We start from the raw sequence: 23,193 nt of genomic DNA, 5'->3' as shown, positions 1-23,193 counted from the left end.
TCGAAATCTGGAAAAACAAGAATCCTAGCCCCTTCATCCATTAGTTCATCTATATTTACCCTTAACAAAAATTATAATCATCATAAGAACATAAGAATTGCCGCTCCTGGGGCAGACCAGTGGTCCATCGTGTCCAGCAGTCCGCTCCCGCAGCAGCCCTTAGGTCAAAGACCGGTACTCTAACTGAGTCTAGCCTTACCTGCGTAAGTTTGGGTTCAGCAGGAACTTGTCTAACTTTGACTTGAATCCCTGGAGGGTGTTTTCCCCTATAACAGCCTCCGGAAGAGCGGTCCAGCTTTCTACCACTCTCTGGGTGAAGAACTTCCTTACGTTTGTACGGAATCTGTCCCCTTTTAACTTTAGAGAGTGCCCTCTCATTCTCGCTACTTTGGAGAGGGTGAACAACCTGTCTTTATTTACTAAGTCTATTCCCTTCAGTATCTTGAATATTTCGATAATCTCCCCTCTCCTTCTCCTCTTTTCAAGGGAGAAGAGGCCCAGTTTCTCTAATCTCTCACTGTAAGGCAACTCCTCCAGCCCCTTAACCATTTTAGTTGCTCTTCTCTGGGCTCTTTCGAGTAGTACTGTGTCCTTCTTCATATACGGCGACCAGTGCTGGACGCAGTATTCCAGGTGGGGGCGGACCGTGGCCCAGTACAGCGGCATGATAACCTGCTCCGATCTGTTCGTGATCCCTTCTTAATCAGTCCTAGCATTCTGTTCACCCTTTTCGCCGCCGCCACGCATTGCGCGGACGGCTTCATTGACCTGTCGACAAGTACTCCCAAGTCTCTTTCCTAGGGGGGTCTCTCCGAGTACGGCACTGGACATTATTACCGACATGCATCACCTTACACTTATTCACGTTAAACCTCCAAAGAGAAAATAATCCTACATACAGTTTTCAAAACAGCATCTGGGCTACCTAAGAAGCAAAGTTCTCATGATTAGAGCCATAAAATTTATTTTAACCATTTATCACATTTTCAGTTTACAACTTATTGCCACACTTTTATCATTTGTATTCAGGTGTGCAAACTCCTTAAACAGCTATAGAAGGTCATTTTAAAAGCATCTATACATTTAGAGCCGTTCACACATGTAGACTGATTAAAAATGTAGATGATGGGTTTAGAAAGCCACTATTTACAAGGATAGATGGTTGCTATGCAGAGAATCCAAGAACGCATGATTATGGCAGGCTTTTGAACCAACTCCAGAACACAGGTCTTGTAAAAGTGCTCCTTTCAGCTAGGACTGAACATAGGGGATTAACGGGGTAATAAATCTTAATCCTCAGGTCCCTTCTCTGCCTCAACTATAGTACCAAAAACATTTGGCAGCTTTGTTAGCTAATTGCTAGTACTTATAGTAAGTACAGTTTTGTGTGACTGCGCAGCTTATGTTCAAGTGCTGGCATCTAAACACAGAAGTTGAAAAATACCGTATATACTCGCATGTAGGATGAGATTTTGGGGCCGAAAAAATGGCCCACAAATGGGGGTCTCGTCCTATATTCGGGTCATCAACCCGACCCCTTCCCAGACGATATGGTACGCCGGGACAGGAGGGATGCCTCCTGTCTCCCATCCTGTCCGACTAACTTTTTTTTTAAACCCCCCCCTCCCCCCCGGCGTGCGCTTACCTGCCATTTTTAATCTTTGGTGGTCCAGCAGTGAATGGGGCAGGAGCGATCTTTCCGTGCCCTGTGCTTCTCCGTCCCCATTCCCTTTTGGCAGCCAGCAGCACACCCGACAGAGCCCAGTTCTTCCTGCTTCTTGCTCGGCCCCGCGCTGTTTTCTGAATAGCCACCGCCAGTTCTCATCCCGCGACACATTTTGATCACTAAATTGAAAATAAAATCATTTTTCCTACCTTTATTGTCTGGTGATTTCTTTCGTTCTTTCTTTCCTCAGGCCCAACAATTGTCCCTTCCTCCATCCCCCCTTCTTATGTCCCCCTCAATACCTTCCAACCTTTGTCCTCTTCCTTCAACCCCCCCTTCCCCCTCCCCCTTCCCCTCCCCCGTTGTCTGGCGATTTTTTTCTTTTTCTCTTTCTTTCCTTCCTCAGGCCCAACAATTGTCCCTGCCTCTCTCCTTCCCTCCTATGTTCCCCTCACTGCCTTCCAGCCTTTGTCCTCTTTCCCTCTCTCCCCAAGCCTGCCCGCCCACTCATTGGATTTAATTACCTCCCACTGCTGCCGCTGTGAAGACACATCACCGAAGGGTGAGTGCTCCAGGCCGGATAAAGCAGCAGCAGAGAGGGGGGGGGAGAGACACCTGGCTCAGCAGTGGGTCGAACTCATCAACAAGCACCACAAGCCATGGCCTCGCTGTGGCCCAAGAGCGAGGGACGAGCGGGGAGCCGGCATGGAACGAATTGCTGGGAAGGGCCAGGCAGATGCAGCGATTGCACGCTGCCGGCACAAACCTTACCTCCGACATCATTTCTGACGTCAGAGAGAGGACCATCAGAACTGACGTCAGGGGTAAGGCTTCTGGGCCAGCAACGTGCAATGGCCTTTCCCTTCCTCTACTTGCTGCGGCAGGCAACGAGAAGCAGACAATTATAGAGACCACCCCCGGCAAAAGAAAAGATGTGATAGTAGTAAAGGCTGCAACATAAGCAATATCAGCAACTCATTTCTTAGTATTGCAACGGAAAGTGAAACGACACAAAAATCCATACAAAAAAGGAGATTATCGCTGAAAAATAGCTGGAAAGCGATGACCACAAATGCTCGCAGTCTAAGCAACAAAGTTCATGATCTGCAAGCCCTGATATTAGAGGCAGATCTAGATATTGTTGCTATCACAGAGACATGGTTTAGTGAATCACATGGATGGGATGCAAACATACCGGGATATAATCTTTTTAGGAAGGACAGAGATGGTCATAAAGGAGGAGGAGTAGCTCTCTATGTAAAGATCAATATCCAAGCGACCGAAATGCAAGGGACCTGGGGAGAGGAAGAAGCGATATGGATTGCTCTGAAAAGAGAAGATGGAACTTCTATCTACGTGGGTGTAGTCTACAGACCTCCGACTCAATCGCAGCAAATTGATAAGGATCTGATTGTGGATATCCAAAAGTTTGGAAGGAAAGAGGAGGTTCTGCTGTTGGGAGATTTCAACCTGCCGGATGCGGACTGGAATGTTCCGTCTGCGGAATCGGAAAGAAGTAGGGAGATTGTGGATGCCTTTCAAGAGGCTCTGCTCAGACAAATGGTGATGGAACCCACAAGGGAAAAAGCGATATTGGATCTGGTCCTCACAAATGGAGAGAGTATCTCTAATGTTCGAGTGGGTGCTCACCTGGGTAGTAGCGATCATCAAACGGTTTGGTTTGATATAACGGCTAAAGTGGAGAGCGGCCGCACGATACTTAAAGTCCTAGATTTCAAACGTACGGACTTTAATGCAATGGGAAAGTACCTGAAGAAAGAGCTTTTAGGATGGGAGGACATAAGAGAAGTGGAAAGACAGTGGTCTAAGCTGAAAGGAGCGATAAAAATGGCTACAGACCTTTATGTGAAGAAAATCAATAAAAACAAGAGAAAAAGGAAGCTGATATGGTTCTCCAACCTAGTGGCTGAGAAAATAAAGGCGAAAGAGTTGGCGTTCATGAAATATAAAAAAACCCAAGAAGAGGAGAGCAGAAAGGACTACAGGGTGAAACTGAAAGAAGCCAAGAGAGAGATACGTTTGGCAAAGGCACAGGCGGAAGAACAAATGGCTAAAAATGTAAAAAAGGGAGATAAAAATTTTTTCAGATATATTAGTGAAAGGAGGAAGATAAAAAATGGAATTGCTAGGCTGAAAGATGCTGGGAACAAATATGTGGAGAGTGATGAGGAGAAAGCAAATGTGCTAAACAAATACTTCTGTTCTGTGTTCACAGAAGAAAATCCTGGAGAAGGACCGAGATTGTCTGGCAAAGTTACACGAGAAAATGAAGTAGATTCTGCGCCGTTCACGGAGGAGGGTGTTTATGAGCAACTTGAAAAACTGAAGGTGGACAAAGCGATGGGACCAGACGGGATCCATCCCAGGATACTAAGGGAGCTCAGAGAGGTTCTGGCGAGTCCTATTAAAGACTTGTTCAACAAATCTCTGGAGACGGGAGTGATTCCTGGGGATTGGAGGAGAGCGGATGTGGTCCCTATTCATAAAAGTGGTCACAGGGATGAAGCAGGAAACTACAGGCCGGTGAGCCTCACTTCAGTTGTTGGAAAAATAATGGAAGTGTTGCTGAAAGAAAGGATAGTGTATTTCCTTGAATCTAATGGGTTACAGGATCTGAGGCAACATGGCTTTACAAAAGGTAAATCGTGCCAAACGAACCTGATTGAATTTTTTGATTGGGTGACCAGAGAGCTGGATCGAGGACATATGCTAGATGTAATTTACTTGGATTTCAGCAAAGCCTTTGATACAGTTCCTCATAAGAGGCTGTTGAACAAACTTGAAGGGCTGAAGTTAGGACCCAAAGTGGTGAACTGGGTCAGAAACTGGCTGTCGGACAGACGCCAGAGGGTGGTGGTTAATGGAAGTCGCTCGAAGGAAGGAAAGGTGACTAGTGGAGTCCCTCAGGGTTCGGTGCTGGGGCCAATCCTGTTCAATATGTATGTAAGTGACATTGCTGAAGGGTTAGAAGGAAAAGTGTGCCTTTTTGCAGATGATACCAAGATTTGTAACAGAGTAGACACCGAAGAGGGAGTGGAAAATATGAAAAAGGATCTGCAAAAGTTAGAGGAATGGTCTAATGCCTGGCAACTAAAATTCAATGCAAAGAAATGCAGAGTAATGCATTTGGGGATTAATAATAGGAAGGAACCGTATATGCTGGGAGGAGAGAAGCTGATATGCACGGACGGGGAGAGGGACCTTGGGGTGATAGTGTCTGAAGATCTAAAGGTGAAAAAACAGTGTGACAAGGCAGTGGCTGCTGCCAGAAGGATTCTGGGCTGTATAAAGAGAGGCGTAGTCAGTAGAAGGAAGAAGGTGTTGATGCCCCTGTACAGGTCATTGGTGAGGCCCCACTTGGAGTATTGTGTTTAGTTTTGGAGACCGTATCTGGCGAAAGACGTAAGAAGACTTGAGGCGGTCCAGAGGAGGGCGACGAAAATGATAGGAGGCTTGCGCCAGAAGACGTATGAGGAGAGACTGGAAGCCCTGAATATGTATACCCTAGAGGAAAGGAGAGACAGGGGAGATATGATTCAGACGTTCAAATACTTAAAGGGTATTAACGTAGAACAAAATCTTTTCCAGAGAAAGGAAAATGGTAAAACCAGAGGACATAATTTGAGGTTGAGGGGTGGTAGATTCAGGGGCAATGTTAGGAAATTCTACTTTACAGAGAGGGTGGTGGATGCCTGGAATGCGCTCCCGAGAGAGGTGGTGGAGAGTAAAACTGTGAATGAGTTCAAAGAAGCGTGGGATGAACACAGAAGATTTAGAATCAGAAAATAATATTAAAGATTGAACTAGGCCAGTTACTGGGCAGACTTGTACGGTCTGTGTCTGTACATGGCCGTTTGGAGGAGGATGGGCAGGGGAGGGCTTCAATGGCTGGGAGGGTGTAGATGGGCTGGAGTAAGCCTTAACAGAGATTTTGGCAGTTGGAACCCAAGCACAGTACCGGGTAAAGCTTTGGATTCTCGCCCAGAAATAGCTAAGAAGAAAAATAAAAATAAAAATAATAATTTAAATTGAATCAGATTGGGCAGACTGGATGGACCATTCGGGTCTTTATCTGCCGTCATCTACTATGTTACTATGTATGTTACTAAGCGGCGAGCAGCGTGCGAGAAACCCTGATCTAACTAAGGTAACGGGGGGAGGGGGTGGTTTGGATATTCGCTCCAAAGGACGCACCCTTTTTTCGGAGGAAAAAAAGTGTGTCTTATGGGGTAAAAAAAACGGTAATTTGACATAAATCTCCCTGCTTTAAGGTGCTATAGAAATCTGCAATTATAAAACGGAATTTATTTAAGGATAAGTCTGAATATTGCTACTGTATTTCAGATTTGTCTGAGCTATCACAGTTCCTTTGTAATGTCATCAGCCATTACAAAAACTGCTGACTCTGTGGTTGTTACAAGTGATTGACCACAGATGGTCTGCTGCAGCATTCTATTACATTTTCAAGACAGTGCACAAAATTACAAAGTCAAACAAAAGAATATAGGACGGATGAAACAGCCCACATGGACAGAGTTTAAATTTATACAATCAGACATCTGGCAGAAATGTAATTATACTATATTCAATACCCATCATATACAGATTTTAACATTACCAGTGGTTAAATCATTTTTTAGGAATCACCGTATTTTTGCCATAGATGTGGACAAAAATTCACCCAAAATGCAACAGCGGACTTGGCACTACAATTTAACTTTCATCCATTTCTCATGATGGCTAAAAAAAGAAAAAAAAAAAGTCAATCACAGCACTATTCCACAAAAATGTGCACATACCTAGAAACATCCATTAAGAAAATCTTTGCTGTGAAATTATCTTAATGATTAGCTGTAGCCCAGTGAAAATTTAATGGCAGAAGCAGGGCTGTGGAGTCGGTAGATAAATGTTCCGACTCCGACTCCTCAGTTTTTTGTATTTCTGACTCCGATTCCGACTCCCCGACTCCGACTCCTCGGTTTTTTGTACTTCTGACTCCAACTCCGCGTGAAACAAGATCTTCATCCGCGTAAAAAGATGTTGTGCGTATGGTGGGAGAGCTTGGTTGGATGAATTTTTCAAGTCTACACCAGGTGATTTCTGCCATATACTGTTGACGATCCAAAATCACAATAGCTCCTCCTTTATCGGCTCGTCTTATAATAATGTCTTGATTAGATTGTAAAGAACCAATCGCCTCCCGTTCTTGTTTAGAAATGTTCCATGAACAAAAAAACTTTTCAGATTCAATGCTCTCTATGACAGTATTTTTACTGGCATAGTTAGTTTCTCAGTTTTGAGAAACACTGAGGTCTTTTACCGTTTACATAAAGTAAAAAGTGTATTATACTTGATTTCCGACAGTATAACTATTTGAATATCAATTTGGTGTGGCTATATATTTGAAGATATTCAGCTTGTATTATATATAAGGATTTGTAACTAATCTAAACTTAGTCACACTGCAAGTATAACCGAAAGTTTGAGGCTGCCTGGACGGAACTTATACGTTGTGACTTAGGCCATGTAAAACCAGGTCTAAGTGCCAAAGTTATCCAAAGTGACCAGATAAGCACTGCAGACACAAAGTACACACTGCCCCAGTGATCACTGACCCCCCCCCCCCCAACAACATAAAAATTGGAATAAAAACGTACATACCTGCCTCCAGAACATTAGCACCTGGTATAGCAAAGCCTAGTAGAGCAGCACAGAGGTGGCTAAGTAGTGTGGGGAGTGGGCTAGTGAACCATAGAGAGGAGGACCCAGGCCCATAAGCCACTCTAACCACTGCATTTATGGTGGAACATGTGCACCCCTCAACTCCCCCAACCCTACTGTACTGCGTATAGGTGCCACCTGCAGCCTTGATGACCATTGGGGTGGTAGACAGGTGGATCTAGTAGGTTTGGGGGGGCTCACCATGACCTGTAAGTGAATTATAGCGAGATGTTTATGTGGCACACTTTTTGTGAAGTTTGCAGCAGTGCCCTGTAAGGTTCCCCACTACTCTGTTGCCATGTCTAGGTGTCCAGTCCATTACTTTGCTGGCCCCTCCCATGTCCATAAGGTCCTTTTCTAGGTGTTTTTTACTTGGACAAATTTTTGGACGAGAATAGGGTATAAAAATAGACGACTTAGCGGTCTAGGCAATCAAACAGCTGGATGTACAGTTAGACGACTCTCAATAAACAAAATATTTTGGATGTATTTTTCGGGAATGGACTTTAGATACTGCCGACTTTGGGCGACTAGCCATTTAGGCCCAAAACAGACTTAGACGTATCTTTTGATTATGCCCCTCCATGCCTACTAGAGAAAGAACATTTACCTTTCATGATATCCCAAGCCACATATGGTTATGTGCAAAATTACATGATAAAAACAACTTAGAGCCTGTTACTAAAACATCTGATATCACTCTAAAACACCATTACCAATTAATTTTGCAGACAGTGGAAAATTCCCTAGCTTGTACTAGTCTAGCTGCAAGAAGATGATGGTTTTCATTTTTAATTTTTTTTTCTAACCATTGAGGAATAGCTGAACACCTTATTCACAATGAAAATCTCCTTCTTTATCACCTACTGTGAATGACAGTCCCTCACTTTGCCTGCACCACATGCAATAGATTCAGAAGTTGCTGGGCTAATACATAAATAATTAAATAATAAATTAATAAATAATAAAATGCTAGCCGCGCATGCGCACTTGCCTCGCGTGTTCCCTGATCCCTTTTCTGTCAGGATGTGGCAAGACAAGTGCGCATGCGCGCCCTTCCCTGCTCTCCACATCACAATACGGCTCTACCGGCCAAAGTTTCTAAAGGCAATACGGAGCAGCGGCGTCACCATACAACAGGCGAACCGAAGGAGCCAACGGCAGAAATCTCAGCTCAGGGAGCCGCAGCTCAGCCTCTTCAGACCCCGCCGCTCCTCCTCTTCGCACAGCAGGCTTCTCTCACTCACCCATCGCCGCCGCTCTGTCGGGAACTGCTGGCGTGAGTGCGCATGCGTACATCACCACAGGCGCAGCGAAAATGAAGCAGACTTCCCCACTCCCCTCAGAGCAGACCGCACCACGCCGCCCCTTCACAACGGCTGCCACAAGCATCGCCGCCGAGCACACCCGAGGGCAGAAGCAGCCCGCGCGCACGGTGGACGGAGCGCGAGGACGGCCGCCCGCCCGCAAACTGTGAATTCAAGCTCCTGCCGCGGCTCCGCCCCGGTGATCTGTTTAACTACTCTCTCGAACCCTTCCCGCGGTCCCGACTCCAGCAGCACTGTACACACGCTGCTTCGGGGCCTTCTACTGCCCTGATTTACTCTGGCACAGCAGCAGAGCAAATCAGGGGCAGTAGAAGGCCCCGAAGCAGCGTTTGTACAGTGCTGCAGACGCTGCTGGTGTAGCAGGTTTGTCGGGCCAAGGGAAGGGGGGAGGGCGGAAAGGGACTAAGGGAGCCAACCAGACCGCGGGAAGGGAAAGGGGGGGGTAAAAAAAAAGCCCCATACGCAGACAAACCGGCAAAGAGATTAAAAAAAACAACAACAACCCAGAGAGAAATTCAAAATCAAGTTATGTCCAGCTGTTCATCAGTAAAGAAAGTCCTGGGTTTTTTGTTTTTTAATTCCTCTTTTGCTCTCTTTCCAGTTTGTTCTCGCCCGGTGGATATCAGCGGGTCCAGCCTTCCCTAATCCTGGCCAGCTCCTACTGGGATTGTAGAGGGGAGAGAACGCCCAGGCTGTCACAGGTGCATAGGGGGGGAGGAGGAAGCAGAGGAGAGCAAAGGGAGCTCATGTGATTTAGTGGAAGCTGCTCCTGAACTGGGGAGGGCGAGGAATAAAAAGGAAGGGAGGCCTACTGCTGCTGGACAGGGGGGAGGTAAAACAAAGGGAGAAGGGCTGCTGCTGGATAAGGGGAGCAGTGAAGGGGTGGCGGTGGACACAGGGGAGGTAAAAGGAAGGGAGTATGGACAGGGGAAGCAGACAAGGGGTGGTGCTGGACAGCCGAGGAAAAATAAAGAAAGAAAGAAAGACAGAAATACAGAAACAGGCTAAGGAGAGAGAGAGAGAGAAAGAAAGAAAGACAGACACATACATCTATTCTAGCACCCGTTAATGTAACGGGCTGAAAAACTAGTATATATATATATATCATATTCTTTATATTCTTTCTTTAGATTATGAGCCTATTTGGGACAGAGAGGGGAAGTTCTATGTGCCTTCAATAGATTCCATTACATACAAATTATGACCCGCTTAGGTGAAAGATTGACTTGTGTTCTTCCATATTCCGAAGCATCAAAACAACTTATTAGTTTGATCAAAGATCATTGGAATATTGTCCAATTTCACGAGGGATTTGAAGAAATACCGAGATTTACCTTTATCAATGGTCGCTCATTGGGACAGTTATTTATCCATCATACGTACCAAAGAGCTGTTTCTTGGGATAGGGGCTCCATATTAGGTGTGGACACTGTCAATGGTGTCATAATACCAATAGAAGGTAAAGAATGGAGAGCCCCGGGCACAAGTATGGTGATTAAAGCTAAACATGTGACCACATGTAAAACAGCTAGAGTAGTGTATGTAATTATTTGCCCATGTGAAAAGCTCTACGTAGGGCGGACTAAGCGCCCGATCCATCAAAGACCGAATGAACACAAGTCTAGGATCACTACCAGTAACACACAAGCGCCTTTGGTACAGCACTGGCTGTAGCAGAAACACCATATCAGTGTCATCAAATGGCGTGTTAAAGATAACATTCAAGATAATGAAAGGGGCAATCTGGATGCGATTCTAAATTTTAGAGAACAAAGATGGATATATACACTGAACACAGTAGTTCCCACAGGTTTGAATGAAGAGTTAGAGTGGAGCTCGCTGATTTAACCTGGAGGAGATGGTAGGGTCGCTTCCTCTTCGTCCAATATACTAGGATTTATTTACGTATTCTTAACAAAGCTATTTTAAAAGGCTATAACAATTCTTTCAAAGCCTTGAGGAAGGACGCCATTACGTTGGTTTTTACGTCCCTCTCAGCTGCTTTGCATTAAGAGGCATTATAATAGGGGAGGAAACCAAGCCGCCACCATCTTTGATCATTGATAAGTGTGGTCTGGATGGACAGCGTATGACTGCTCAGGTAACTCTGATGAGCTGGGCTTTGGATAAAATATTTTGATATTAGAAATGGACTTAATATATTTATTGTCTTCTCTTAGGGACCTGGCCTTGATAAAGCTTTCTCCAGCGAAACATGTTGGCGAAAAGAGTCCCTGTAAATGAGAGACCACAAACTGAAAGATAAGTTTATATATATATAAAAAAAAAGTTAAAATAAGCTTTAAATCTTTGAAAAATTAGACAATATATAAGTATTATGATATAAAATAGGATCCGGTGAAGACATGAGCACATCAAGCTTAGCGTTATGAAATATACTTGAACGTGGAGTGGTGTGTCTGAGGATTGAATTGACAATCTTATATTTCTGTTTCAAAAATAAGGGGAACAGTTTTGTTATTGGGCCGCTTAGGTTTTAAGCAGAATATACATGTTAAAAATAAATAATATTACACAGGATGTTATTGGATTTTATTTCCAAAATCAAGAATCTTACTTTTTTTGTGTGTGCAATGTTACGTTGCCTAGCAACACAATCTTCACATTGGGTACGGCACGCATTTGCAGTAGGAAGCGCAGTGTCACCAGTATGTATAATACATGGGGTGAATTTCTAATGCTTTGTTCACATCAAGGCTCCTTTCTAAGCTGTACACGTGTGCTTGCACACAGGTCACAGAGGGGATGCACGTGCCTAGCAACTGTGCGCACAAATGTTTTACTGACACACATCGAGTTGAGGCTGAAATCTTGCACATAAAGGACCAGATTCTGTAAACAGCGCCTAAATCCAATGGCACCTATAAAAAAGGGCACCAGCTTCATGTCAATCACTTAGGCACCTAATTAAAACTCTGAGTTTTACTGGCCTACATTGCAGGCGCTTAAGTTCTTTAATGAATCACGCCTAGCGGTGTCTAAGTCTCGCTCCACCCCCTAACTACGCCCAGGTAGGCATTATGGCACGGATTCTCTATAGGGCGCTGATATCGGCGGCCGCCTAAAAAGCAGCCGCTGATCACTTGTCATTCACATGAAGGCATCCTATAGAGCACAGTTCTTCAACCGCCTGTCCGCAAAAAAATGTTGCCGGGTCCCCAGCCACAGCAAAAAGTGCCGACGTCGGGGGCGTCACGTGCCTACTGACAAGATGGCTGCTTAGCTCCCTCACTCCGTTATAGCCCTGCCTGATCAGCGCCATTCTAGCCCTACAGAGCAAGCGATCGGGTAATTACTCACTCCCTTCACCTCCGACAATGTCCACCAAATCCAGCAAATCGGATTCTGCCACAGTCGCGAGCTCCGTTTCCTCACATTCAGCGTCTAAGCACTCCAAGCACGAGCCGCCATCTCCCGCTAAGGCCACCGCCGCTGCTACCAGCGCCGCTGAGAGCGGCGTCTCTATTTCAAACGACCTCCATGTTTTAAAAGATCTTATGCAGGAAAACCTAACTGCCACCGCTGACATTAAGCAGGAAATGTGTAACATCCTGATGCAGTTGAAACAGCACAACGCTCGTATAGACCTCGTGGAGGAGCGCCTAGCAACGCATGACTCTCAGTATCTTTTGTTTTGTTCCCCCCAAGTGGTCACTCTTATTTTCCACCTCCGCAACTTCAACTAATAGCCCTCAGTTACACCTGGATACCATCCCGTCCTTCCATTTCTTATGGTTAAAATTCACCTCGTCTCCCTTAATGTCAAAGGTATAAACAATCCCATGAAAAGGAAAAAGATTCTACATTATTTCAAACATCTGGATGCGGACATTTGTCTCCTTCAAGAAACCCACCTCTCCTTGGAAGAAGCACAAAAATTATCTGGAGGCTGGGTACAACATAGCTTCACTGCGCCTGCTCAGGGTAAGAAAAACGGTGTTATCACTCTCATAAAGAGATCCCTCAACTTCCAGCTCTCTTCTCACCAATTTGACCCCAACGGTCGATGGTCCCTCTTGGAAGGTTCTATTGCTGGTCAGCCCTTGAACATCTTCAATATCTACGCACCCAATGCAGATGATCCCTCCTTCTTCCAGTCCTTCCAAACTGTGAGCGCGTCCTCCTTGACATCACATACCATCTTCGCGGGGGACTTCAATTTTCCCATTGATCCATTCATCGACAGATCCTCCACCTGCCGCCCAGCTAAGCTGGGCGTTCGCTCTGCAGTTCTTAAGTTAATGGACCTATATGGTTGGTCTGACATCTGGAGACTCTTCCATCCTTCAACTAAAGATTATACCTTCTACTCTGCTCCTCACCAATCCCACTCCAGGATTGATTACATCTTGGGCTCTAAGGACATTCTCAATCTTGTTTCTTCATCACGGATTCATGACATTACAATTTCGGATCATGCAGCTGTTTCCTGTACACTTCACTGGTCTGCACCCTCTTCCTCTCGTCATTGGAGACTCAACAACTTTCTCCTTCATGATGAAGATTTCATTTCACACATCAAAGCGGAATCCCAATCGTTTTTTGACATTAATATCAACTCTGTACCTAATTTTTCTCTTGTCTGGGAATCCTACAAAGCCTGGCTTAGAGGCGAAGTAATCAGTTACTCTGCTTTTCAACTCAAAAAACGCAAATCCACCTTATCCCAACTTGAAACAGAAATACATTCATTTGAGACTTCGCTTTACCATCGTCATGACTCATCCACTTACAAAAAACTGCAATTTCTAAAATTCCAATATAATGAAATCTTCAGCTCCCTTGCCTCAGCTTCCATTTTTCGACGCTCGGCTACTTATTATTCTTCTGCTAATAAGTCTGGTCGTTTACTGGCTACTTACCTGAAAGGAAAGCACTCCAAGCACAGGATAACTCATATCAAATCTTCTGCTGGTACCCTCCACACCTCCACCAAAGATATCCTGAAAGACTTCCACTCCTTCTACGAAGACCTATATTCCTCTGAAACCTCTTCGTCTAGTAATTCTTTACCGGATTTTCTTCGCTCACTGGATTTGCCTTGTCTAACTGGCCCTCAACAACATTCACTACAACAGCCACTTTCATCAGAGGAAATTCAACGAGCTATCTCCTCCTTACCATCTGCTAAGGCTCCCGGCCCTGATGGTCTATCGTCGGAGTTCTTCAAGACATTCTCTGCCATTCTGACCCCTCACCTGCTTTCCTACTTCCAAGGCCTAATGACCAACCCAAGTGGTCTCCACCATTTCCTAGAAGCGAACATCATTGTTCTACCAAAGCCGAATAGAGACCCTCAGCTTGTGAAGAATTACAGACCTATTTCTTTATTAAACCTGGACTATAAGATCTTTGCTAAAATCTTGATGTTTCGTCTTGAGAAAATTATGCCTTATCTGATTCACAGGGACCAAGTAGGTTTTTTGAAAGGTCGCTTTGGAGTAGATAACACTAGATTATTATGCCATGTCCTCCACTCCACCTTCTCGGACCCCAGTCCTAAAGCTCTTGTCTCATTAGACGCTGAAAAGGCGTTCGATAGGGTGGAGTGGAACTATCTTTTTGCTGTTTTATCTAAATTCGGTATACCCCCTCCTTTCATTCATATGATTTCTCTTCTCTATCATGACCCCACAGCTAGGTTAATTGTTAACGATGAAGCGTCCTCCCCTTTTACCTTACATAGAGGGACTCGTCAGGGCTGCCCTATGTCCCCCCTTTTGTTTAATTTAGCCCTTGAACCACTCCTTATCGCTATTAGATCCTCGCCTGACATCAAGGGTATCTCCGTAGCGAACATTGAATTTAAACTTTCGGCTTATGCTGATGACATCCTGCTTTATCTCTCCGACCCAGAAAGCTCCCTGACCTCGCTGATGCAACTAATTTCTTCTTTTTCTTTGATATCAGGATACAAAATTAATTGGGACAAAACTGAAATAATGCCCCTAACTGATTCATGCACCCCCTTCACCATCTCCTCTCAGCCTTTCACTTGGGTCACTGATGGGATCAAATATTTGGGACTTACATTTTGCAGAGACCTCTGCTCCACCATGCGCCTAATTTCTTCCAAACTCCTTGCCCAACTTTCACATCTCCTCTCTTCTTGGTCACCTTTACACCTATCTTGGTGGGGCCGCTTGGATACCTTAAAAATGATGGTAGTTCCAAAACTCACTTACATTTTCAACATGTTTCCCCTTCTATTTTCACACCGGCTATATAAACAACTAGAATCTCAGATGACTAGATTCCTATGGAATAACAAACCCCACAGGATCTCCCTTCAAAAACTAAAGGCCCCCACGCAACAAGGTGGAGTCAACTTCCCAGATCTTCTTTGTTACCACAAGGCTTTTATATTAAGACAAGGGGCGGAATGGCTCTCCTCTCCCTCCCCGTCAGACATCCCAAATTGGCTCCGATTGGAAGCTTCCCTTGTTCAGCCGTTCCCCCTCATACGCTTGATGGGTGCCCTGAGCTTTCCTAACCTTTTCAAAAACCCCTTACTCTCGACCACTCATAAAGTACTTTCGGATCTTGATGCCCGTCTCGACATCCCCTGGACTCGATCTTCTTTCTGCCCCATTTGGTTCAATAAACTCATTTCTATTGACAAAAAGGCAGTCTCCTGGCCCCACTGGTTTTCTCACCACATTTGGGACCTAGGGTCAGTAAGTCACTCAAATGGCACCTTTCTCACATTTAATGAATTGATGGTCTCCTTTTCCATTGATGCGTCCCACTTCTACAGATGGCTCCAACTACGGTCCTCCATTAAAAAGTCCGGTTTATTTCCTGTATCATTCAACTCCGCTCCATCTCTGTATACTCTTTCTCGACAATTCCTTACCCTTGGCCACACTGCTTCCCACTTTTATAAGCTTCTCAAATCTATGTTCCCCTCATACCTGTCCCATCTTCAAGCCTCTTGGGAAGTTGATATTGAATTCTCCATCTCAGAGGAGGCCTGGTCCCATATCTTCCACTCCACCTTCCATACCTCTCGCTCAGCTTCAAATCTCCAACACATGGTCTTTCTGCTACATAGAGCAATTTGGACCCCGATCAAATCTCATAGAATCAATGCCTCCTTTTCCAATCAATGTTGGACTTGTCATTCCGACTCGGGTTCTCTAAAACACCTTCTCTTCTCCTGTCCTGTAATCGCCTCCTACTGGTCCTCTGTTTGGGACTCCATCTGTTCCATTTTCCATATTAATATCCCCCTGACATATCAAATGCTCTTACTGAAATATTTTCAGGCTTCCACTTTGATTTCTGATTCAGATTGTTTTTTGTTTGACATGTTACTCTCTTTGGCCTTAAAAATCCTACTTACTTATTGGAAAAACCTTTCCAAGGCCTCTCACTCTCAGTGGTGGAATCTAGTATGCCTCACCTACAGAACGGAAGCATACCTAGCCAAATCTACTGACAGGTTTCCATCCTTTCAAAGAAAATGGTCGCTTTTGAAATCTTACCTGCTCTCCCTTTCTTCTCCTTCTTAATTGGACCACTCTATTCTTTCTATTCTTTCTTTTTTTCCCTTCCCCTTCTCTTGATTCTTTGAAGCTTTCATGCTTATATTTACAGTTAGGTTTTCTTCTACTTCATTTTGAGACATGCCACCATAATGTTTTGATTCTATGCTTATGTACTTCTGATTGTTTGTTTCAACTATTGCTATTAACACTTCGTTATGCATGCCTCGCATTGAATGTTTCATATGTTTACTTTTTCCATACTTTGTATACTCAAAAATTAATAAACAAACATTGACTAAAAAAAAAAAAAAGTGCCGACGTCAGCTGACGTACAACTTCCTGTTGCCGTCGCTATGCCGACACTCCTGCCTTCCACTTCCTAATCCTGCCGCGTATGTCTCTGCACCCCCAGACAAGCAGGGGCAGCTTTGTGTGCTTTTAACTTCGGCACACAGCTGCCCCTAGGTAGTATTTTAGTGCGGTTTCATGAGGCAGCCTCGGGGCCTTTGATAGGCCGGCCTATATCGCATCATCAAAGCGGGCCGGCCTACCAAAGGCCTCGAGGCTGCCTCATGAAACCACAGCTAAAATACTGCTTAGGGGCAGCTGTGTGCCGAAGTTAAAAGCACACAGAGCTGCCGCTAGCCTACATAGAGGAAACATTTGCTGGAGAGGGAAGGGAGTAGGGGTGCTCCTGGACAAGGGAGGGGAAGGGGCTACTGATGACAGGGGAGAAGGGGAAGGGAAGGGACGAGAATTACTGTTGGATAACGGGAGGAGGAAAGGGAGAAGGGGTACTCCTGGACAAGGGAGGGGAAGGGGGCTACTGCTGACAGGGGAGAAGGGGAAGGGATGAAAATTACTGTTGGATAAGAGGAGGAGGAAAGGGAGAAGGGGTACTCCTGGACAAGGGAGGGGAAGGGGCTACTGCTGACAGGGGAGAAGGGGAAGGGATGAAAATTACTGTTGGATAAGAGGAGGAGGAAAGGGAGAAGGGGTACTCCTGGACAAGGGAGGGGAAGGGGCTACTGCTGACAGGGGAGAAGGGGCAGGGAAGGGACGAGAATTACTGTTGGATAACGGGAGGAGGAAAGGGAGAAGGGGTACTCCTGGACAAGGGAGGGGAAGGGGCTACTGCTGACAGGGGAGAAGGGGAAGGGATGATAATTACTGTTGGATAAGGGGAGGAAGAAAGGGAGAAGGTACTGCTGGACAGGGGAGGAGGAACATTGGAAGGAAACAGCTGGCAGGGAGATTAGAGGAGGGGAAGGAGTCAGGATGGAATGGAGAGATCAGATGAGGGAAAGGGGAGAGACAGAGGAATGACAAAGTAGAAAGAGATTGATGCTGGGAAGGGAGATCAGATGAAAAATAAGGAAAGAGGGACAAAGATGCTAGATCTGGTGTAGGAGAGAGGGGCATAGAAAGAACACAGATACCATATGGAAGGGGGAGGGGTAGAGGGAAGACAGTGGATGGAAGAGGCAGATGCTGGATTGAAGAGACAGAGGGCAGACGCTGGATGGAAGAGAGTGAAAAGAAGATGAAAGCAGAAACCAGAGACGACAAAAGGTAGAAAAAAATAATTTTATTTCTATCTTGTGATTAGAATATATCAGATTTAAAATATGTATCCTGCTAGAGCTGATGTTAGACATAACTGGGGAGTGCAAAGCCCAGGCAGTGCGTCTTTAGCTTCCAGCTGGCTTAGGGCTCTCTCTGACCAGGAGGCAGTTGCCCTAGTTCCACTCCCCTAACACCATTCCTGCCATGTGTGACTGTGGTATTCTGTTAGCATGATATTTGTGTAGCATTCTGTAATAATTTGGCTTATTCAGTTTTCTTGATAGTAGAGGGGATATATGTGAAGGGGAGGGGAGACGGGGGTTTTGTTGATCCTTGCCCTGTATTATTTATATTTATAAAATGACAATTGTACAGAATATTGTTTCTTTTTATACTTTAATAAAATATGTTCAATATAAAATCATAACTATTTGAGGCTTGTGCGGATGGGATCAGATGGTTAATGGGACCGAGCTCGCGGGGATGGGGCGGCAATGGGGTTTTTAAAAATTTCAGTCTTATTAGTTTGCCGGTCCACGAAATAATTATTTTATTTCCGCCGGTCCATAGGTGTAAAAAGGTTGAAGAACACTGCTATAGAGAATCACGCCTCCACGAAAGATAGGTGCCGGAAATATAGACCTGGGATTTTGAGGCCTACATTTCCTGGTGCCTGTTTTTTGTCATGAATCCTGTCTACATAGGCGCTTTAAGCCGCTTAACGCCGCTTCTGGTGCTAGACACGTTCCGGCATGTATTATTTAGGTGCCGTAGGCGCTTTAACAGAGCCATTTTAAATGGCATTTGTTACTTAACTTGGGCACTGTTTCTAGAATTTCCCTCTACCACCTACCTTTTATAGAATCGGGAGGCACTTATTGGCCAATTAATTTCTTTTTTCAATTATGAGATTGTTGGAGCTCATAACTGAAGTGATTACAGAGGTTTGGGTAATTAAGATAAGCGCCTAACTTTAGTTACAGAATCCAGCCCCAAATGTTTTTCATGCGTATAAGGGCCACCAAAAATTAGAAAGATCACTGTCCCTCGTATAAAACCTGTTTCACATGCAGAAAAGGGGTTTGTGTGACTGCATGTCAAAAGCAGGCACGTGCAAAACGCGTACCTAGTAGATGCTGACCGAATTTCAGTTTTGACATTGAAACCAGCTTGAAATCTGTATTCACTCCTCTTTTGGTTTCAGATGAAAGTACCAGTGTGCTTTCATCTAGAACCAAAACAGTACTGTATCCCTAAAAAAGGAGCAGCCCTACTCCCCAACACCACCATTGCCTCTGAATAGAAACAGTCCCCCTCCTGGACCCCCATCCCCACCCAGAGGCTCCTCCCAGGCCTACGTTGTGATTGTTGGAGGTCTGGTGCAGTCAGGGCAGGATCAATCCTCAATCATTCCTGCCTATGCTGGCTCCATTGTCAAAATGGCTGCCACAATCTTTAGCGTCAGTTTCAAGAGGGGGACTACTTCTGTTCGGTGGGAGGGAGGGGGATTGCTCCTGTTCATGAGAGAAGGAAGGAAAGAAGGAAGAGAGGGAGGAAGGTCTGTAATGCTAATTAGGGGATGGACAGTCTCAGTTTTGGTTTTGAAGCAAGAAAATTTGGTTACAGATACGGTTTTAGCCAAAACAAAAAAAGTGGTTTTGGTCATCCTCTAGTGTCTATTTTTATGTGCAGGCATTTCCTGGGGCATACTCTGGGCAAAAGGGACACAGAGTTATAAGGTGCAGTGGTTAAAGCTACAGCTGCGGCACCCTGAGGTTGTGGGTTCAAATCCACACTGCTCCCTGTGAACCTAGGCAAATCACTTATGGCGGCTTTAACACACGCGACGTTTAATCATGCGCTAACCCCCACACTAGCCGAAAAACTACTGCCTGCTCAAGAGGAGGCGGTAGCGGATAGCGCGTCCGGCGGTTTAACGCGCGCTATTACGCGCGTTAAACCGCTACCGCGGCTTCGTAAAAGGAGCCCTTAATCCTACCCATTGCCCCAGGTACATCAGACAGATTGTGAGCCCACCGGGACAGACAGGGAAAAATTCTTGAGCACCTGAATAAATCCATGTAAACCAGTGGTCTCAAACTCACGGCCTGCCACATGCGGCCCGCCAGGTACTATTTTGAGGCCCTCGGTATGTTTATCATAATCACAAAAGTAAACTAAAACAGTTTCTTGATCATATGTCTCTTTAGCTATAAATGACAATATTATTATTAAGACTTGGCCAAAAGGAAAGATTTATAAACTATAAAGAGTTTTACCTCATAGAAAATTATCATTTCTTTAATAAGACATTAACTATTTTTTCTGAGGCCCTCCAAGTCCCTACAAATCCAAAATGTGGCCCTGCACAGGGTTTGCGTTTGAGACCACTGATGTAAACCGTTCTGAGCTCCCTTGGAAGAACAGTAAAGAAAGTTGAATAAATAAATTATGTGTAGAGTACACACACATTTACAGGCTTGTAAAGATGTTTAGTGAAATACTGGGACTGATTCTGAGAGTTTTTAATGGCTCAGAGGTTCCTAGGGTTCCTTCTGGACTTCTCATATAGGCATCCAAGGGGGAAATTTTATAAAAGCATTTTGAGCATGTATACGATAAAACACATATGATGCATCCTATGAAATTAAATTTCCCAGACAATTTTGGACAATGAAAAGGAAATGCATACTTGTACATGACTGATGTAGGTGTGTTAGGCGGCAGATTTGGGGCACAGCACTAATATTTACATCTGCTCCTATATGCACACCTTCCTGTTAGCAGCTTTTCTGGGGCACTTTTGTCAAAGACAGATTCCTAAATGTCTTTTTAAACTGGGTTGTAATTAGGCTTCTGCTTGATGTCTCAATTGTCTTCTGATAAAATGACTCTCTTAAAGCAAAAATCTATAATAGATCTGGGCTTGATTTAGCTACCAAGGTTTCCCATTGTAGATGCTGCATGGGAAAACATTCAAATTCTGTCCCAAAGAAAATGCAGCATTTTGTTCAATCCCAAAGTCTCATTATAGTTCCAACAGGCAGAAATGAGCAGAACGGTCATTTCTACCCTTCCTTAACTTCAGCTCCCTATCACTTTTGACCTCAGTGTGCAGCTAAATCGAACCCGCCCAAAGCAACTGGAACAGAATTCGCTCCATTTTCTATTCAAGTGTTCCTAGCCTTGACTACTATTGATATAGGGCCAAACAACCCACCTCCTAAAACAATTTTGATTACTAGGCATTCAACTGTTAGGATTGCTGTATACAGTACAGCAACAATTAAAATATGTAGTCTAACGGCTGCCTTTTAAAAAGTGCATTTACTCTTGGTGACAAGATGCCTTCTTGAATAAATACAATATATCGCTGACAACTTGTTCCACTCCAGTACAGCTAGAAAATCAAAATTAGAGCTTAACAACAATGAAAAAAACCCGCAGGAAGCCCAGATCCTTTCAATAACAGGACAAAGAAAACCTAGCACACAGGCTATTTTTATTACATGGGTTTTCATTCGCTGGTTTCAAGATTTATTTTTTATTTTTTTATTTATTCAATTTTCTATACCGTTCTCCCAGGGGAGCTCAGACCAGTTGACATGAATTTATTCAGGTACTCAACCATTTTCCCTGGCTCACAATCTACCTAATGTACCTGGGGCAATGGGGAGGATTAAGTGACTTGCCCAGGGTCACAAGGAGCAGTGTGGGTTTGAACCCACAACCTCAGGGTGCGGAGGCTGTAGCTTTAACCACTTTGCCACTCTAGAAATCAAAATGTAGTAGAAGTGAGCCGAGTATAGGACAATGAAGCCATTATGACATCACTGATGAGGTTGGCTCTTAGACACTGGTGGACTGAGGCATTATGATGTCACAATGCCAGTTCTGGTTTTCATACTATTTATTTATTCAGTTTTCTATACTGTTCTCCAAGGGAGCTCAGAACAGTATACATGAATTTATTCAGATACTGAAACATTCTTCCTCGTCTATTTTGGTGGGTTCACAATCTATCTAATATACCTTGGGCAATGGGGGGATTAAGTGACTTGCCCAGGGTCACTTAACCCATAACCTCAGGGTGCTGAGGGTGTAGCTTTAACCACTGCGCCTTATACCAGGGGTAGAGAACTCCGGTCCTCGAGAGCCGTATTCCAGTCGGGTTTTCAGGATTTCCCCAATGAATATGCATTGAAAGCAGTGCATGCAAATAGATCGCATGCATATTCATTGAGGAAATCCTGAAAACCCGACTGGAATACGGCTCTGGAGGACCGGAGTTCCCTACCCCTGCCTTATACCATAAAATAAAGCAACCTTCGGCTTTCTATGATTTAGTAAAAGTGATGGAGAGCTCTGGCCAGTGAATTGAAATGACACCCAGAAAAGCCCCTCTTAACCCGCTCCCCTCCCCTTTGTAAAGGACGATGGGAAAGCACGTGGGCTTAGAAAAATCATAATAAGGCAAGCCACGCCAAAGGTTAAGCAGGAGTGCAAGGGTTAAAAGAAATGTCAACAGTCCAGTGCTGACAAGGACTCTTTGGCATCGCTTCCCCCACACACCTCTAAAAGTCCGCGACAGCGTGCAGAACCGAGGACCGATCCGGGGTCTGGGAGGACAATGCGTTTCCGTGCCCTGAGGAATTCAATGACAACTCGCCCCGCCAGTAGCCAAATCTGTTGGGAAAGTTGAAAGAATTGCAAAGAGCAACAGACGATAGAAATGAGGCTAAAAAGGTTTGCATCCATTCTACGGTAGGAGAAAAGGGAGAACAAAGACTGCGGGGCTTTTCTTTTCAAATATAGAGTCCTTCTACAAAGATTTCGGCTAAAGCGGACCCAAACCGAGCACCGATCTTCCTCCTGTCGGCAGCGCGCGCGGGCAGCCCGAGACACGTTTCTGCAAGAAGGAGCGCGGGCGGGCGGAGCCCGGACCCATTGCCGGCCCGCTTCTTACCTCCTCTGCGTCCCCACCGGGGCTGCGGCGCTCTTCCTCCCCGCTCCCTCCGTCCGTCGCCATCTTCCAGCAGCAGCAGCCGACTGAGAGGAGCTGGAGAGAGGCAGAGAGCGGCAGTGGAGCCCCGCCCCCCGCACGGTAGAGTGTGGGTGGGAGGAGGAGAAAGTAACCCTGTCCCTGCCGACACACTCTCAGATCGGCACCGGAGAGGCTCGAGGGTTTCTCAAAGACGGTACTGCCTTTCTGTTTACACGAGAGTGAAGAAGGAGCTGGGATTAGTGGGGAGCTGAGGTTGTCTGTTACAGCGGTGGTTCCTCCAACCCTGTCCTGGAGGACCACTAGCCAGTCGGGTTTTTGAGATAGCCCTAATGACTATGCATGCAGCAGATCTGCATTCCTATCATCTTCATTCCA

At 45.1% G+C, this 23,193-nt stretch overlaps 1 protein-coding gene across 1 annotated transcript in view; it reads right to left on the bottom strand.

Annotated features, from left to right (window-relative positions):
* Positions 1 to 22,881, bottom strand: part of CTTNBP2 (cortactin binding protein 2) — a 330,426-nt gene extending 307,545 nt beyond the window's left edge. The window contains 1 exon segment of the mRNA XM_033959698.1: positions 22,780 to 22,881. Within this exon segment, the coding sequence (XP_033815589.1) occupies positions 22,780 to 22,842 (63 nt within the window). The 5' untranslated portion in view covers positions 22,843 to 22,881.
* Positions 22,882 to 23,193: the final 312 nt, after the last annotated feature.

Source organism: Geotrypetes seraphini, chromosome 9, assembly GCF_902459505.1.
Source record: "Geotrypetes seraphini chromosome 9, aGeoSer1.1, whole genome shotgun sequence".
Classification (NCBI taxonomy): Eukaryota; Metazoa; Chordata; class Amphibia; order Gymnophiona; family Dermophiidae; genus Geotrypetes; species Geotrypetes seraphini.
The sequence above is the reverse complement of the archived record's forward strand: the minus strand, read 5'-3'. Positions and strand labels throughout refer to the sequence as shown.